We start from the raw sequence: 19,996 nt of genomic DNA on the forward strand, positions 1-19,996 counted from the left end.
ATTTGAACAAACTTGGTAGCCCTTCATCCCAGCATGCTACAGGCCCAATATCAGTACCCTGGGCCTTTTGGTTATTGAGAAGAAGTTGTTTGAAGATTTTAACATATTTGACCCCTGTGACCTTGAAAGTGGGTCAAGGTCATTTATTTGAACAAACTTGGTAGCCCTTGATCCCAGCATGCTACTGGCCAAATATCATCTACCTAGGCCTTTTGGTTATTGAGATAAAGTTGTTTAAAGCAAAAAGTTGACGCCGGACAGACGGACGACGGATGCCGCACCATAACATAAGCTCACTTGCCCTACGGGCAGGTGAGCTAAAAATTGTTCCACTTCACCCAAGGATTCTTCAGACCGAATATGGAACAAATCCTTTCATTCTTACAGAAGAAGAAGGATTTTAAAGAATAATTTGCTATGTTTCCCCTATTTGGCCCCTCCCCTCAGACCCCTGGGGTGCCACACCCATGGTTTATACAAAATTGGTTCCCCTTCTCCCAAGGATGCTTCAGACCGAATATGGAACAAATCCTTTCATTCTTACAGAAGAAGAAGGATTTTAAAGAATAATTTGCTATGTTTCTCCTATTGGGCCCCACTTCTCAGGCCCCTGGATGGCCAGACCCACAGTTTATACAAAATTGGTTCCCCTTCACCCAAGGATTCTTCAGACCAAATATGGAACAAATCCTTTCATTCCTAGATAAGAAGAAGGATTTTAAAGAATTTGCTATATTTCCCCTATTGGGCCCCGCCCCTCAGCCCCCAGGGGAGCCAGACCCACGGTTTAAACAAAATTGGTTCCCCTTCACCCAAGAATGTTTCAGACCAAAATGGAACAAATCCTTTCATTCCTACATAAGAAGGATTTTAAAGAATTTGCTATATTTCCCCTATTGGGCCCCGCCCCTCAGCCCCCAGGGGGGCAGGACCCATCATTTATACAAAATTGGGCCCCTTGGCCTAAGGATGCTCCAGACCAAATTTAGTCCAAAACTACTGGGCCGTTCAGGACAAGTAGCGTTTTAAAGGAAAAGTTGACGGTCTGACGGACGGACGGACGGACGACGGACGCTGCGCCATGGCATAAGCTCACTTGCCCTTCGGACAGGTGAGCTAACAAATGTTGGTCCAAAATGTGATTTCCCTATATAAACTACAGTAAAGTTAAACGTTAACCTTGAAAATTGATGAAGGTCATTTATTTGAACAAACTTGGTAGCCCTTCATCCCAGCATGCTTTTGGCCAAATATCATCAACCTAGGCCTTTTGGTTACTGAGAAGAAGTTGTTTAAAGTAAAAAGTTGACGCCGGACGGACAGCGGACGACGGACGGCTGCATACAAAGTTTCATCAAACTCGGTTAACATTTACTGAAGTTATCGTGTTCACAAGGAAAAGTTAACAAACAACGGACGACGACAGACAAAAGACTATCACAATAGGTTAACATGACCTATGGTCAGGTAACCTAAAATGTTATATGAAAATTGTTCGTTGTTGTCTCTAGTTTATATTAACATTTTCAATTCTAAAGTTGCTTCAGTATTTACCTGCACAGGTGGGAATAAAGGTAAGAAAAGGTGAAACTTTTAATTAATTGGATTTAAGCACCAGAAAGATCATTTTAAAATTATTTTTGTCCACAAATGTGATTGGCAAATGATAACAGAGATTATGAACTTTATTTTTGACATAAGACGCTGTACATTTACACGGAGATTCTCAGGTAAAAAGGTCAGGTATTTTGTCAAGAATTGCATACAGGTTTCAGGTCGTCATTCAATATATTTATTGTCACAGTCGCATATAGATATATCTTAGCTACGGTCTAGTTTATGATTAAATCATTGATAAAAAGTTGGAAGAAATAAATCGGCTCAAAACGTATCAATGTCAATGTTCAATTCGGCCTCACCTGCAGACGACATGTGCGTCTCGGTCCGCCGATATTTTCCTGTTTGCGTAGGGCACAAAGCCGTTTATTGGAAAAATACATATTATGTTACACCGAAGTAATTCCACATCAACCATATCAAACCCTTCAAAACCTTTATTATCATCGTAGGTGACGCTGGAGAATAAATGTTTACCATCATATTCATCACTTCAATCTACACGTCCGCCATTTTTATGACGTTTTTTTCCGATTTGAAATTCTCTCCCACACTTTTGGTTATTACTAGGGTACATTGCCAGGAATATCGAAAGTAAGGACAAAACAACCAATCAGAAGCCTTCTACTATACACGTTCGGGTTTGGAGAAAGACCGAAATCGGAGTTCGGTAACGCACTGAATTCCGGAAATTTGGAAAATCGCTTTTTGGCCTAAGCTCATCTGGCACATTGTGTCAGCTGGGCTAAAAATTATATCTTCTGGTTCTTTAGAACAAGTTTAAATGGTTAAAAGTTGATGGACAAAGCACGACAGTGGACGAAAGGTGAACTTAAAAGTTCATGGATGTACCAGTTGGGCTAGAAATATTTCCCCTTGAGTTTTGTTCCTCTGATCCCCGGTGGGCTGTACCCTTCATTATGCAAATACAATTATTTGTGCATTGAACTCAACTCACTTTAAAATTTGTGTCATTGTTTCCTTCCTATTTGTTCCTTGAAATGGTAATGCACCTGTCAGCATCTCAAACTACAAATAAAAGTTATATGTCACAAACAGAAACACTTATATACATATCATTATATTGATTCTACAAATATTCTTCCGGTAGTGAAAATTTGGGTTGCAAAATGCGGGAGAGAAATAATTTCCTTCAAATCTTTTAAAGGAGCTTTTTTCACATCACAGCAAGATATTTCCTGAATTCAGTGTATCAATGGTATTAACCTTAACAAGAGGCCCAAGGGCCTTAGCAGTCACCCGAGTTATATCATTGGTACTGGTAGCTTTATTTTATTGTTCAGATGTGATGTGGTAATCAGCACTTAAACTAAGTGAAATACAATACTTGTCATGTCATCAAAGGATAAGAATTTTAAAATACTGTTTAATGTTCCCTTTGGGGCCCCGCCCTAGCCCCTAGAGATGGGACAGGAATTCCAATTTTACAATGTAATACCCTCTTCATTCACCAAAGATGATTCTGACCGAGTTTGAATAATTTTCTGCTGAAAATGGATAAAATATTCCCTATATAAACTATAGTAAACTTTACCCCCTCTCCAAGGGGGAATGGATGGCCCGGGGGTCCTGAAATTTACAATTTCAATAAAGCCACTGATGATCTTTCCATCCATGCAGAGAAAATGACTGTAGTACATCCGAGTCTGGAGAAGAAGATTTTTGAAATATTGGTTAATTTCCCTTTGGGGCCCCACCCTGGCCCCATGGGTTAGGGTAGGAATCCCAATATTACAATTTTGTAGCCTCATCTACCAAGGATGATTCTGACCAAGTTTGAAAAAATTCCATCCATTGGTTCTTGAGAAGAAGTTGAAAATGTAAAAAGTTTACACACGACGGATGACGCACGGCGACAGACGGAAAGTGATCGGAATAGGTTACTTGAGCAAAGCTCAGGTGACCTAATAAAGGGTAATGAAATAATAAGAGGCCCAAATGGCCTGTATCGCTCACCTGGTATTAATCTCACACTTGTAACCTTAAAAGTGGACTACAATAAAGTGACATGCAAAATATCAGTATTTATGACTCTTAGTCATTCAAAAGAATTTGTTAAAAGATTCAAACACATTTGACCCCTGTGACATTAGAGTTAAACTAGGACATTAAGTCTAACATTCAACCCAGCTTGTCAAATATCATCATCCTGGATATTTTGTTTATTAAGAAGATGTAATTAAAAGGTTTATACACATTTTGTTGGGCTCAATCTGTGAAATCTACCAGCCAAATATTGTTATATGATTCAATGCCTTTCGGTTCTTCAGATGAAGTTGTTTGAAGTGTTTGACATATTTGTTCCTGTTACCTTGAAAGTATGTCAAGGTCATTTTCCTTGCAAACTTTGTCGATTCTATGCCTTTTGGTTGTTCAGTAGAAGTCGTTTGATGCATTTGACATATATTGACCCCTGTGACCTTAAAAGTAGGTCAAGGTCATTTTTATTCGCAAACATTGTCTCGCACAATCCAAGAAATAACCAGCCAAATATGAAGATTCTATACCTTTCAGTTCTTCACAACAAGTTGTTTTAAGTGTTTGACATTTGACCCCTGTGATCATGAAAGAAGGTCAAGGTAATTTTCACTCTCAAACTTTGTCGGGCTCTATCCCAAGAAGCTATCAGCCAAATATAAAGAGTCTACACCTTTCAGATCTTCAGAAGAAGTTGTTTAAATAAAAAGTTGACGGACAGAGGACAGACGCTGCGCCATGACATAAGCTCACTAGACCTTCGGGCAGGTAAGCTGCAAATGTGGATCATAACCAGAACATAGTCAAACGGTAGTCGACATGTTTTTACCTCTGAAGTTGAGGCTTCATTCGGACAATTTTACAATGTTTTAGACACTTAAAGTACTCTCTGGAGTAGGAGGGGGGGGGGCTCTATTTAACATTGTGATGTAATAGATAATTAAGACCTTAACATTTAATTGTAGCAGAATTGTTATAAATCAGACTAGGTGAGCGTATAACACAAATCTAGTGCTGGTGTGTTATACCATAGGACCACCAATCAGCGGAACTGGACTTACCATGAGGACGCCGTAGGACCAACGATCAGCAGAACTGGACTTACCATGAGGACACCATAGGACCACCAATCAGCAGAACTGGACTTACCATGAGGACAATGTAGGACCACCAATCAGCAGAACTTGACTTACCATGAGGACACCATAGGACCACCAATCAGCAGAACTGGACTTACCATGAGGACAATGTAGGACCACCAATCAGCAGAACTTGACTTACCATGAGGACACAATAGGACCGCCAATCAGCAGAACTGGGCTTACCATGAGGACACCATAGGACCACCAATCAGCAGAACTTGACTTAGCATGAGGACACCATAGGACCACCAATCAGCAGCAGTGCCGTGTCCTTTCCTGTTGACAACCTCAGGAGCCATATACTCCACTGTACCACAGAAGGAGTAAGTTTTTTTCTCATCAAATATTGATTCCTTACTAAGCCCAAAATCAGTCAGCTTGATATGTCCATCAGTGTCTAGCAATATACTGAAATTTGTAGAAAAAAAACATACAAAATACGAGATATTGTATTTTTTCAGGTATTGGCAGACTGCTTTTCTAATATGAAGTTTCTGAAGGCTAGGCAACAACTATAGTAGACAAACATATATGTTTTAAGGTCCCTGTACACAATGTGGGGATTATAGATATTTGTTGGGACTATTTACTTCTCTGGTTTAAGGTCACTGTACACAATGTGGGGATTATAGATATTTGGGGACTATTTACTTCTCTGGTTTAAGGTCCCTGTACACAATGTGGGGACTATAGATATGTTTTGGACTACTAACTTCTCTGGTTTAAGGTCCCTGTAAACACAATGTGGGGACTATAGATATGTTTTGGACTATTAACTTCTCTGGTTTAAGGTCCCTGTACACAATGTGGGGACTATAGATATGTGTTGGACTACTAACTTTTCTGGTTTAAGGTCCCTGTAAACACAATGTGGGGACTATAGATATGTTTTGGACTACTAACTTCTCTGGTTTAAGGTCCCTGTAAACAATGCCAAGGGAGTGGAGATGGTCCAGGGCTAGTGCTAACTCAGCCAGGTAAAACTTGACATCCTCCTCTGTGAACATCACCTACATATAAAACAACAAATCACAAATGAACAAACTCGCAGGTGTTACCACTACAATGTTTCTCCATACATATAACATCTATCAATGATGTAATTAGGACTTCTACTGACGATGAAAAGACCTATCACTTGTTGAGGTATGATTTTTGATCTTTTTCTTCTTCTACAAAATTTTGTCCCCACACTTTCTTAGCAGAATGATAAAACCTTATAAACAAGAGGCCTAAGGGGCCTGTATCCCTCACCTTGAAACGTTAACGAAGTTGAAGTTGAAATAGCCAGATGTTGCTGGTAGTGTACACATATTACATGGTTAGTCAAGGGTTATATTAATATGCAATTGGACAAAACCCTGTCATTCCTACAGGAAAAGGAAGGAGGATTTTGAAGCATTTCTTATGTTTCCCCTATTGGGTCCTGCCCCTCTGCCCCCGGCGGGATCAGACCCACTATTGATACACAATTAGGTCCCCTTTACTCAAGGATGCTTTAGACCAAATATGGATATAATCCTGTCATTCTTCCAGAAGAAGGATTTTAAAGAATTTGCTAAATTGCCCCTTTTGGGCCCCAACCCACAGGCCCCTTCCCCATAGGATGCAACTGTTCAAATATGGTCAAAATAACTCCATCCCAACAGAAGAACAAGATGCCCAATGGGCCTGAATTGCTCACCTGGTATTAAGTCTCACACTTGTAATCTTAAAAGTGGACTAAAATACAGCTACAGGCAGAATATCAGTGTGTGATAGATAAGAACCTAGTAAAAGATTTAAACATATGACGCATGTGACCTTGAATGTCGAACAAGGACTTTAGGTTGAACAGAGTTTATAGTCTTCCAACCCAGCATGCTTCTGGCTAAATATCATTACCCTGGACCTTTTGGTTATAAAGAACAAGTCATTTAAAGATTTAAACATAAATTGACCACTGTGACCCTGAATATTGGCGAAGGTCATTCATTTGAACAAACTTGGTAGTCCTTCATCCCAGCATGGTAATGGCCAAATATCATCACCCTAGGCCTCTTGGTTATTAAGGAGAAGTTGTTTAAAGTAAATTATTGACGCCGGACGCCGGAATTTGCTGTTTCCCCTATTGGGCCCTACCCCTCTGCCCTATGGTGGCCTTACTCACTGTTTATACAAAATTGAGTCCCTTTTGCCCAAGGATGCTCCAGACCAAATTAGGATGAAATCCCTAAATCCCTATGGTAGAAGAAGGATTTTAAAGGTTTACCTCTATTTCCCCTATTGGACCCTGCCCCTCTGCCCCCAGGGGGACCACATCTACTGTTTATACCAAATTAAATCCCCTTGGGCCAAGGATGCTCCAGACCAAATTAGGATAAAATCCCTTAATCCCTATGGTAAAAGAAGGATTTTATATGTTTTACCTCTATTTCCCCTATTGGGCCCCGAACCTCTGCCCCCAGGGGGGCCACACCCACCGTTTATACAAAATTGAGTCCCCTTGGCCTAAGAATGCTCCAAACCAAATTTAGTCAAAATCTAGAAAAGTTGATAGACAGACAGACGACGGACTCTGCGGTATGGCATAAGCTCACCTGATGGTCCTTCGGACCTCGAGAGCTAAATATATGTGTTTCATCCCCTCTGACCCAATCATTTTGGTGCCGATTCAAATCATCTTTTTTTTTACCAAAAAGCTATGTTGCCTGTGTGTAATAATGGTAGTTGTGTTTACCTACCTCTTTAGCTATGTTGCCTGTGTGTTAAAATGGTATTTGTGTTTACCTACCTCTTAAGCTATGTTTCCTGTGTGTAATAATGGTATTTGTGTTCACCTACCTCTTTAGCTATGTTGCCTGTGGGTAATAATGGTATTTGTGTTTACCTGCCTCTTAAGCTATGTTGCCTGTGCGTAATAATGTTACCTACCTCTTTAGCTATGTTGCTTGTGTGTAATAATGATATTTGTGTTTACCTACCTCTTTAGCTGTGTTGGCTGTGTGTAATAATGGTATTTGTGTTCACCTACCTCTTTAGCTATGTTGCCTGTGTGTTAAAATGGTATTTGTGTTTACCTACCTCTTAAGCTATGTTGCCTGTGCGTAATAATGGTATTTGTGTTTACCTACATCTTTAGCTGTTGCCTGTGTGTAATAATGGTATTTGTGTTTACCTTCCTCTTTAGCTATATTGCCTGTGTGTAATAATGGTATTTGTGTTTACCTACCTCTTTAGCTATGTTGCCTGTGTGTTATAATGGTATTTGTGTTTACCTACCTCTTTAGCTATGTTGCCTGTGTGTAATAATGGTATTTGTGTTTACCTACCTCTTTAGCTATGTTGCCTGTGTGTAATAATGGTATTTGTGTTTACCTACCTCTTTAGCTATGTTGCCTGTGTGTAATAATGGTATTTGTGTTTACCTACCTCTTTAGCTATGTTGCCTGTGTGTAATAATGGTATTTGTGTTTACCTACCTCTTTAGCTATGTTGCCAGTGTGTAATAATGGTATTTGTGTTTACCTACCTCTTAAGCTATGTTGCCTGTGTGTAATAATGGTATTTGTGTTTACCTACCTCTTGTAACACAGCAGTGTATCGACGTTATGTAACTGATTACGTATATCAGGTATAGAATTAATTACATCAGAAATATCTCGTATCGGACAACACTTCAAGTGGGGCTTATGGACCCTTGACAGTCAGCGTTACGACGTTATGTAACTGATTACGTATATCAGGTATAGAATTAATTACATCAGAAATATCTCGTATCGGACAACACTTCAAGTGGGGCTTATGGACCCTTGACAGTCAGCGTTACGACGTTATGTAACTGATTACGTATATCAGGTATAGAATTAATTACATCAGAAATATGTCGTACCGGACAACACTTCAAGTGGGGCTTATGGACCCTTGACAGTCAGCGTTACGACGTTGTGTAACTGATTACGTATATCAGGTATAGAATTAATTACATCGGAAATATGTCGTACCGGACAACACTTCAAGTGGGGCTTATGGACCCTTGACAGTCAGCGTTACGAGGTTGTGTAATTGATTACGTATATCAGGTATAGAATTAATTACATCGGAAATATTTCGGACAACGTTTCAAGTGGGGCTATGGACCCTTGACAGTCAAGTGTTACGGTGTTGTGTTATTGAGTACATATATTGGGAATAGCGGACAACCTGGGCAGTGGTGCGACGTGGTGTACACTGACCATCTGTAGGGTTTACTGAAACTGACCATCTGTAAAGTTTATGGACCTTTTACAGTTGGTGTTACGACGTTGCGTAATTGATTACATCGGGATCAAGTCTCAACTGACCAGCTGTGTGAGGCTTATGAACCCTTGACGGTACTTGATTTCGGTACTTGATTTTGTATATCGGGAATAGCTCGAGCAACTTGTGTAAATATTAGGTATATCGGGAATATTAATCCAGATTACTATGCACGAAACAATAGATTATAATCGAGTATAGATATAACCCAGGTGGGGGATAATGGAGAGAGGATCAAGGGATGGGAGGGACAAGACTAAAAGGGCTAGAGACTTTTAGGGACTGTACAGATACCAACGACAGAGACCGATCCCAACACTCGAGGTTACCAGAATAAACTTCTAACCAACCATCAACCCGTGTCACTCGTGTTGTGTGTAATGGTATTTGTGTTTACCTACCTCTTTTGACAGACGTGTGAAGAGATCACCACCTCGTAGGAACTCCAATATCAAATATAGTTTGCCCTCTGTTTGGAATGCTAAAACAAAAACATACCATTTGATCATTAAAATGTTAAAAATGTTAAAAATGCTGGCCCCACCCACCATTTATACAAAATTGAGTCCCCTTGGCCTAAAGATGCTCCAGACCAAATTTAGTCATAAATCTACTCAGCCGTTCAGGACTAGTAGCATTTTAAAGGAAAAGTTGACGGACGGATGACGGATGGACGACAGATGGACGACGGACGCTGAGGTATGGCATAAACTCACCATGGTCCTTCGGACCAGGTGAGCTAAAATGTAGGAGGAGATTGCCGGACAAAAAACAAATACTGAAATAAACAAAGGGCAATAACTTTTGCAAGAATTGTTGAATCATAATTCTTTTCAAGGAAACAACAACATATCATGATTATTTAGCCTACTAAGTTTCAAAGAAATCCGTCAAAAAATGTAGGAGGAGATCTCCGGATAAAAAAACAAATACTGAGATGAACAAAGGGCAATAACTTTTGGTAAAATTGTCGAATCAAAATTCTTTTAAGGTCATAGGAGTGCACTGATAAACGGAAATAGGAAGTACATCCTTAGTTGAAAATCCAATGTAGGGAGACAGTATCAAAATTACCGCACGCACAGTCTAATGAGTCTAGAGCTGTGATGAATATTGCACGTTTATTAGTGTGCTCTCTCAATATTAAAGTATTTCAGAGCAATCCAGGCATTAATTCAGTGTTTTTTTATCAATGATTCACATGGGTCCATTTTTCTGTACTTCAGTAACCCGGCTACCTATTTCACTACTGTGAAGTTTTTCAAGAAAGATAACTCTTACCTGCAATTACTATGTGTAAATGGTTTTAAAATAAAATGTCAATTTTGAATCGTTTATAGATAATTAATTTTACACAATTTCAACATTTATTAAATTGATATACATTAATGCAATACTAATCTATGTCAGTATCATTTTTATTGACATTATTTTGCAAATAATTGTCTTTCATTTTTTTTTTAAATTCACCCCTTTTTACATAAATTTACATTTAAATCCTTAAAATTCTGACAACCATATATTTTTTTTGTGGCCATATAACTAAAATTTGAAGAAATTTTCAGTAGAAATGGTGACACAATCCTATTACCTTAAGAGAGACACAACTTCATATCATGATTATAATGTATACGACAATGGACGACGGACACTGCGGTATGGCAAAAGCTCATATAAGCTTAAAAAAAAAATTTGCAATTACTGTTGTGGGATCACACAACGCTACATGATGTGCTGTGTGCGCACCATAAAATTCTGGATGATTATTGCTTGTGCACATTGTGCGCACGATCAATAAACGTTGGGAGATAACAATCGTGGTTGGTGTACAGTACACTTCAGGTGATTTGGTACTGAAACCCCGCGCGGGCGACAGTCGTCGCCTTCGAACTTGACAGATGTTACAAAACGAACACAACACAGAATGATTTGGAGATATGCTTTCAACCCTGGAATTTAATATTTCGTCCAAATGTGACTGATTTTGGCTAGTCTATATTCTAACAGAGGGTAAAAAGCGTTTGCAACACTACAGGTACCGGCGGCGGCGAACCTTGACCCACAGCAGGTAGCTAGCTGCCTGCTAACAGGGTGTCTCAAGTTGTCAAGCATGGTGAGCTTTACCATTCTACACGTGTGTTAATGTATTGGACATATTCATCTTTAATGTATAAACAGGAAACTTACCTGAAAATTATAGAACAATCCAGAACAATTTTTAATTATAACAGTAAGTCCAAGCGCCGGTTATTGTTTTGGTTCGTAAAAAAGGACATTAGTGTCTCAAATATTGGACAAGCCTACCAGATCATTTGATGAGGTGAACTGTGACCTTGCTACTGACAATTACAGAAGAAGTTGAAGAATAAATCTTGCTGCAATCTCATGTCTTAGTTTATTATTGTTATTTTCATCGTGCAGGCGCGGAGATTTCTAGCTATATGCAAATGAGTACACATAATTTTGATGAGTAAAAACATATTTAATATACCTGTATTTCAAACCTTTATTGCGTAAATAAAGTAAAATTTAAAAAAATATATTGGAATAAGTACGTTTTCTTACTTTTTTTCCAAAATTAAAATCAGAGACATAAATTACGTCTGCTTAAATCTAATCGCCAAATTTCCACAAAACACGGGAATTTGATCTAGAGACCTTGAATTCAAAAACTTTCCTTTGGGAGGCCAACCCCCAGCTGGGCCCACTACTTGCGCTACACTTATCATAAATGCAATTAAGCAATTAACTTTAAATCATAGTTTCTCTCACCTGTGTTTAACACCTGCCAATCAAACTATTTTGATACAATGGAAAGTGCCTTACCTGGACGGCAATACAATATATATATACCCCCCCCCCCCCTCTCTCTCTCTCCAAACAGGTGTGAAACTCTCGGTACCTGCTTTTCGCCTGGAGCTGTATATTCTGTACAGGAGTGGCGATTTTAAAGAGAACAGCAATACAAGCATTTCTTATATGATACTAACAATACGTACTCGGTACGATAACTAGTTTCATTATTTATAGAACCAAACTTTTTTTTGAGAAGGCAATTAACACGGAAAATAAACCTGGTAAGAAATTGCAACGGTCACTGGTCTACGATCAGAGTTGTACGATGTCTATATAAAGATCTAATTGTCTGTAACATAATTTTGAAAAAGAGTTTATGAAATATTCCAGAGATTGTTTTTCACTTCTTTCTTTATTTAAAAAGTAGTCGTTCACTTCACTGGAAATGGTACACATATTGTTGAATTTTCGTTATTTTTAGAGGAATAGAAAATTTCACATACATCTGATTAACCGAAAGTAAAAATAGAATGTAGAACAACTTGGAACTCTTCTTCATTTGAGAAATAACACAGTTTTCTTAGACTCTCTGCCTTAAGTTCATTTTTGTTTTTACTCCATTCTCTTATTGTTGATAGTTAGCAACTTAGATTCGGGAAATCTTGGTGAAGCGACGAATTTCAATTTTGTGATATAAGTTTGATCTTGTTTACCCATACTTTTTTTGTTTCCTGAAAAATACGTTAGAAATTATCTTATTTATTATAATACATATCTATTGTAATAGTCGAAATGAAATAAATGTACATTTATACACATATGGTAATTGGATGCTGGTTATCACTTTTGTTCAGCACGTGTTAAGTTTTCGAAAGTAGTTTCCTAATTATTTTCCATTTGTAATTGTATATGTATTATTATTCTTAAACGGAAGAAATGAAGTTTATAGCCTTCGGTTTGGAACGCTGGCATTGAAAGAAACGTGAGATCAACAGATAGATGCGGATTTGTCTACGGAATTTACGGCAGTGGCATTTTATATTATTATTTACGTTTTTGTGTGAAATGACATTCGTTTGAATTTTATTAAGTACCGTAAAAACCCATGTAATTTGCGCACCTGTGTAATTTGCGCAGGCACTTTTTGAGGCTGAAAATCCCCCAAAAAGTATTGTTTTCAGGTACAATGATGTTAAAACTAAGAAGAAACTGCGTAAAATGTGTATTTTGTTGTTTGTTTCCTTTGAAATATCTGATCACACACGTGTGCGCATATCGGCATACATCAATTCATTTTAGCAATATTTTCCATAAAACATTTACTTGCTTACAAAAACATATCAATTAATAAGTAATTTGATGTTTAGTAACCGCTGGTGCATATCTCCTGGTGAAAGACACAATTAGATACCTTTTATTGATCATAATTACGATCAGTGAGAAGGGCTCATTATGGCGGCTTGGGTATCGTCACTTCAAACCAGGTCATGTCATAGTTCAGTTTGGCGATATGTTTTGGCCACACAATTTTTACCTACTGTAAAGTTATTAAAATCGGTCATCTGTGGTCATGACTGCTGGTTTGGCGACATTTATAGGTAAGTTAACCGGAGGGCATAACTTCACCCACATCGCCTGGTACCGGACAATATGCCAGGTAGGATCGCATGCTTCAGCGTAAATTATTGACACTTTTCAACACTACGGTCAATACAAATTACAATGCAGTAATTAGCTAACACTATATCTGTGATTACCTGTTAACAATAGCTCTACTAATTGAAATGATTTGCAGTCGCGAACGCGAACCGTGTTGTTGGGTTTTTTTTCACTCACCAACATGTGGCGTGAATTACGAAGCCCTGCATTGTCATAACTACCGACTGATTTTGACCAATAAGGGATTATAAAAAAATATGTTTATACTAGAAGCGTGGACAATCATTACATCCTATTCAAATCTACTCCAAGGTGGAAAAAATCAAATCAGACTATTTTTACGATGTTTCATTTAATAAATATTGAAATAATTCACGAGGTTATTATCGATCACATGTTTATAACGTAATGTTAGATGCAAGATCAACATGAAAGTGAGCCAGGATTTGAAAAAAAAACACCTAAAAGAACTTACATGGAACGGAGCTTAAATCGAACAACTACATTTTCGTAATAGTAAGCTTATGGGGAAAACGCACTGAGATGTCGAAACGTAATTAAGTTGATCGGCAATTCTCTGACATATAGGAATTTGGCTAAACTTTCTTTGTTAAAGGGGCATCACGCTGAAGTTACTTTTTTTTTGTCTTTTTTTCAAATACTACATAAACATATCAAGTGAGACTCCTTATGGAAAATAACGATCGGATTTGGCTGAAATAGATTCATAAAAATGATTAAATCTAAGATAATCATCGGTATTTCTACCTGTCTGACCAACGTTTTGTTCAGGGATTTCCCTCTACTAGCGCATGCGCATAGCACACCATTTCTTGGTAAACAAAATGACTGGCCATGTGAAGTAAGAGAATGAAAAGTGCTGTACCGTGTCAGCTACAAAGCGAAAAGTTGTCAAATGGTCAAAAGATAGCACAAGGGGTACGTTACGGAATCATTATTGCCAGTGGGAAGTATTCAAAGCAGAAAATAACTGCCCTAGCAGTTAGTACGGTGCATGTATTCTTCCGGATAGCCAGTTAAGCTGAAATGAAATTGACAGAAATGCTAGCGCTGTTTATGTTATGAATAAATATCTAAAAATATTAATCTTGCTAGTATCATTGTGTGAGTTTGAACACAGATGAACTTAGCTTAATATGTTAATGGGCATGTATAGTATCGGAGAGAGTTTACTTTGTGTTTTATAATTATACAGTGGTTTATGCGAAAGGAAGGGATAAGTGATTGGTTAGTTTGATTTTGCCATGAGGCCCTCCAAGGGATAACTGTTGTGATCGCTCTTCCCAGAAAGCTACGTTATCGGAGCTAGATTAACAAGAGGCCCAATGGGCCTGCATTGCTCACCTGTTATTAATCTAACACTTGTAATCTTAAGATTTCATAAGAACCTATTAAAAGATTTAAACATATGACGCCTCTGACCTTGATTGTTGAACAAGGACATTAGGTTGAAAGTGGATCAAGGTCATTCATTTGAACTAACATGGTAGTCCTTCATCCCAGCATGCTACAGGCCCAATTTCAGTACCCTGGCCCTTTTGCTTATTGAAAAGAAGACTATGGAAGATATTACGACATTTGACCCTGTGACCTTGAAAAATGGTCAAGGTCATTCAGTTGAACAAACTTGGTAGCCCTACATCCCAGCATGCTACAGGCCCAATATCAGTTCCCTGGGCCTTTTGGTTATTGAGAAGAAGTTGTTTGAAGATTTTAACATAATTTGACCCCTGTGACCTTGAAAGTGGGTCAAGGTAATTTATTTGAACAAACTTGGTAGCCCTTGATCCCAGCATGCTACTGGCCAAATATCATCTTCCTAGGCCTTTTGGTTACCGAAAAGAAGTTGTTTAAATCAAAAAGTTGACGCCAGACGGACGGTCGACGGACGGATGCCGGCACCATAACATAAGCTCACTTGCCGTTCGGGCAGGTGAGCTTATAATAAGAAACATGACAAAAACATGTACAGTAGGTCTTTTCACCATACGTGAAAAGCCCTCATTATAAGAGATATTATTTATCTTTATTACAAACTTTAAGCATGCAAGTTTAAATTTGATTTTTTAAGTTTCAATTTTGGTCGAATTTTCATGATAATCCACCAACATGAAAGCAAACTGATTAATTCTAAAAAACATGTCAATTACGACAAAATTTTAATTTTGGGGGTCAGCCCTTCTATTTGTTCAATTTTGAATCACCACCACCTAGGGATGCTTCCCGTCAAATTCCAATTAGCAGTTTATAAGGAGAAGCCGTTTGAAGAATATGTTGACAGTCGGACAAGGACCTCAAACATTAATTTAAGGAAAATACTCACCATAATCAAGTTTTACTATAAAAGGATGGTTGACATCAGCCAGAATGTCTCTCTCCATCTTTGTCCTTTGTCTGTCTCGTACTGAAATTTACAAAGACTTTCACATTAGCAACTTTATTTTTGATAATATTTATGGGCAAGTGTTTCAGGAAATCAGTTTAAAAGTTTGAACAATTATGAAACAAGTTATTACTACTTAAATCAATTACTCTCGTTGGCCCTGATGTAAGCACATGGGGAGTCTTCAAGAGAGAATATCCATGTGGTAGGACAGGTGACCCGTATTTTTTCACATCTGATCAGGGAATGGAACCTCAGTCGTCTGGTAAAAGGCAAGTACATTATCCAATGCGTCACCTAACCACCCTTAAGTTTGAAAAGATTCAAAATTAAAATGAAATTCATTACACATCTACCTTTGAGTGTTGCTTTCTTTAATACTTTCATTGCATAAAGGCCACCAGCATCAGTTCCAGTTACTTTCCTCACCAAAAACACCTACAAGTAGAATAAGACTACATCAGTGCAAATCATTCAGATCTTTTCTGGGAAAGTTCTGAAATTTTCAGACTAGGAACCATGGGGAACCTTAATGTGAAATTTGAGAAACAAGAGGCCCAGATGGCCTGCATCGCTCACCTGGATAATAAAGCAACCATGGGAAATTATTCTTACTACATAAAATCCCTCTAATGGTGCAGAAGAGGAAAGATTTAAACCTCTAATTTCCCTATTGGGCCCCGCAACTTTCAGTCCCCAGGGGGTCCAAACCCACCGTTTATACAAAATTTAGTCCCCTTTGCCTTAGGATGCTCATGGTTAAATTGGAATAAAATCCCTTAATTCCTATGGTAGAAGAAGGATTTCAAAGGTTTTACCTCTATTTCCCCTATTGGACCGGACCCCACCCCTCTGACCCCAGGGGGGGCACACCCACCGTTTATACAAAATTGAGTCCCCTTCCCCTTGGCCTAAGGATGCTCCAGACTAAATTTAGTCCAAATCTACTGGGCTGTCAGGACAAGTAGTGTTTTAAAGGAAAAGTTTACGGACGGACGACGGACGAACGACGGACGCTGCACCATGGCATAAGCTAACTTGCCCTTCGGGCAGGTGAGATAAAAACCCTCCTGTAAATTCTAAGAATTAACCCTAACAAATTTTCATTTATAAAATCAAGATGGCTGCCTATCTGCCATCTTGGTTATGTGATCAGTATCAAAAATCAATATGCATAAGTAAGGACCATGGGGACCTTCACGTGAAATTTAAGAAATATCACTCCAGTTCTTTCCGTGAAATAGTGCTAACAATCTTCAGTTCTCAATTTCAAGATGCCCATCTGTCATTCAGTCCCAAAATTTGATTCGTGTAACTATGGACCATGGGGAACTTTCATGTAAAATTGAGTATTTTCTTTCTCTGCCCTTATAAGCAACCCTCCATTTATACAAAATTGAGTCCCCTTTGTAAAAGGATGCTCTACACAAAACTTGGTGAAAATTCCTCAAATCATAGTTTAGTTTAAACATATTTTTTTGACATGACTATTCCAGACCTGTTTACACTATTATTTGTCAAAGAAGAATTAAATTGTAGTTTGTAATAGCAAAGTGTAGTATCCACATGCTAGTGTGCGCATAGATTCCTGCAGGAGAAGTCTGATCAGCAGAAAGTGCAATGCACGAACGTGTCGTCCTTCCTGGAGGTCTGCAGGCATTTCCAATTTTCCGTGTAGGATAAACCGTACCGCTGGGTCGGCACCTTCTTATTACTTGGTGGAATATCTTGTTGGCATTTTTGTTTCAGCATCCTCTGCTCGAGTCAAAATAGCTGTCACCATTTCCATATATTTGGAATGCATCGGGAACCTTCATTAACCATTAGAGGAATGTCTAGATATGAAAAGCTTCGAGATGGACTTTTTCTAGTAACAGGGCATTTGTTTCACCGCAGTTGTCCCATACCTGCCAACCCCAGATATACAAATTGAGGGTGACGACCCTCTTTTGAAAATAAAAAAGAGGGTCATAGCGCTCGACAGCTTTTTTCGCAACAGATATAAGAAAAATACATCTTAAATTAGAACTTAAATATTTTAATGATGTAAGTTACATTCTACATTCATTGAACTGTTCTTCCATCAGATCTAGCTGATCCTCATCCACAATACCAAATTCAAAGCTGAAAAATAAAAAGATTTGTCAACAACACAACTTATAAAATTAATTCATAATAATATATATATGATACTGTGTTTTCACAGGCATTTTTTATGTCCATTAAAATGGTCCTGACAATAAGATGTCACATTCTGCTCATATAAAATACCATTTTGTTTCTGTCAATGAAAATGGTCCCGACAATAATAAGTTGCATCCTACTCATATAAAATATCAGTTTTATACGAGTAGGGCTTGAACTCTTATTGTTAGGATCATTTTGATTGACAGAAACAAATCAACAAATGCCTGTACATGTTTTTGACTAGAGTGCAGAATGCAGCGTTTGGTCCACTATAACTCATTTTCCTAAGACATTTGATATGTGCACAATTATCTTTTGTTTTAGCATTTTGTGTAGTAGAACCTGCAAGTCCCGATAACGACTTCTTCCTTCAAGACTTAACATTACCTTCAAAATACGATCTATTCTACGCAAATACAATTGTAACAAGAGGTCCAATGGGCCTGCATCGCTCACCTGGTATTAATCTCACACTTGTAATCTTAAAAGTGGACTAAAATACAGCTACAGGCAGAATATCAGTGTTTGATTCATAAGAACCTATTAAAAGATTTAAACATATGACGCCTGTGACCTTCAATGACGTACAAGGACATCAGGGTGAAAGTGGATCAAGGTCATTCATTTGATTAAACTTGGTAGCCCTTCATCCCAGCATACTACAGGCCCAATATCAGTACCCTGGGCCTTTTGGTAATTGAGAAGAAGTTGTTTGAAGATTTTAAGACATCTGACACCAGTGACCTTGAAAGTTGGTCAAGGTCATTCATTTGAACAAACTTGGTAGCCCTTCATTCCAGCATGCTACAGGCCCAATATAAGTACCCTGGGCCTTTTGGTTACTGAGAAGAAGTTGTTTGAAGATTTTAAGACATCCGACCCCTGTGACCTTGAAAGTGGGTCAAGGTCATTCATTTTAACAAACTTGGTATCCCTTCATCCCAGCATGCTACAGGCCGAATTTCAGTACCCTGGCCCTTTTGGTTATTGAGAAGAAGTTGTTTGAAGATTTTACGACATTTGACCCCTGTGACCTTGAAAGTGGGTCAATGTTATTCATTTTAACAAACTTGGTAGCCTTTTATCCCAGCATGCTACAGGCCCAATATAAGTACCCTGGGCCTTTTGGTTACTGAGAAGAAGTTGTTTGTAGATTTTACGACATTTGACCCCTGTGACGTTGAAAGTGGGTCAATGTTATTCATTTTAACAACCTTGGTAGCCTTTTATCCAGCATGCTACAGGTCCAATATCAGTACCCTGGGCCTTTTGGTTATTGAGAAGAAGTTGTTTAAAGTAAAAAAGTTGCACCGCACAGACGGACGACGGACGCCGCACCATGGCATAAGCTCACTTGCCCTTCGGGCAGGTGAGCTAAAAACAACTCACTTATTCGTTAAAACACCTGACTAATTACTTGTCGGCAAGTTCAGTTACAACGGTCTTTATATAAACATTTGTAAAAACAGTTCTAGTTAGTAATGTTTATAAACTCACAACTTACCTGTTGGTGAGAAACGGAAACAGGAAATAGATCGTCTTTCTTATGAAGAAGGATTTTAAAGTCTAGAGAATTCCGAGTGACTTCTAATATACGAAAAGATTCCGGGTGAAAACAGGTGAAATCGACAAAATCCGGGTCAAAATCTTAACCCGGCGTGTGAAGTTATAAATGCGGGTGAAGCAGGGTTCTAGTTAAAAGTGAGTATTTTAAGAAATACTAATTGACATTTCCATATCGTGATGATTTCATCAATATCCGCAAACAACAATATTGACTTAACCAGTTGGACAGAATCAATCAGAACTCTCCTGTCTATTTCACGTTTCTACTTTCATTTTTGATTGTTTACATAAAACAGAAAGATCACCAATGCGTTGAATTATACCAAGGCAACACTGCCGACAAACGTCT

The 19,996-nt window shown here is 38.3% G+C and overlaps 1 protein-coding gene across 1 annotated transcript in view; it reads right to left on the bottom strand.

Annotated features, from left to right (window-relative positions):
• LOC110453429 (ribosomal protein S6 kinase alpha-3-like) overlaps positions 1-19,996 on the bottom strand; it is an 80,723-nt gene that overhangs the window by 53,065 nt on the left and 7,662 nt on the right. Inside the window, exons 4-9 of the mRNA XM_021502371.1 lie at positions 16,251-16,332; positions 15,835-15,915; positions 9,437-9,516; positions 5,661-5,767; positions 4,985-5,165; positions 2,576-2,646 (exon numbers count right to left, since the gene is read on the bottom strand). Of these exons, the coding sequence (XP_021358046.1) occupies positions 2,576-2,646; positions 4,985-5,165; positions 5,661-5,767; positions 9,437-9,516; positions 15,835-15,915; positions 16,251-16,332 (602 nt within the window). The remainder of the gene's footprint in view (positions 1-2,575; positions 2,647-4,984; positions 5,166-5,660; positions 5,768-9,436; positions 9,517-15,834; positions 15,916-16,250; positions 16,333-19,996) is intronic.

This window comes from Mizuhopecten yessoensis, unplaced genomic scaffold (genome assembly GCF_002113885.1).
Source record: "Mizuhopecten yessoensis strain PY_sf001 unplaced genomic scaffold, ASM211388v2 scaffold7285, whole genome shotgun sequence".
NCBI classification, from domain to species: Eukaryota; Metazoa; Mollusca; class Bivalvia; order Pectinida; family Pectinidae; genus Mizuhopecten; species Mizuhopecten yessoensis.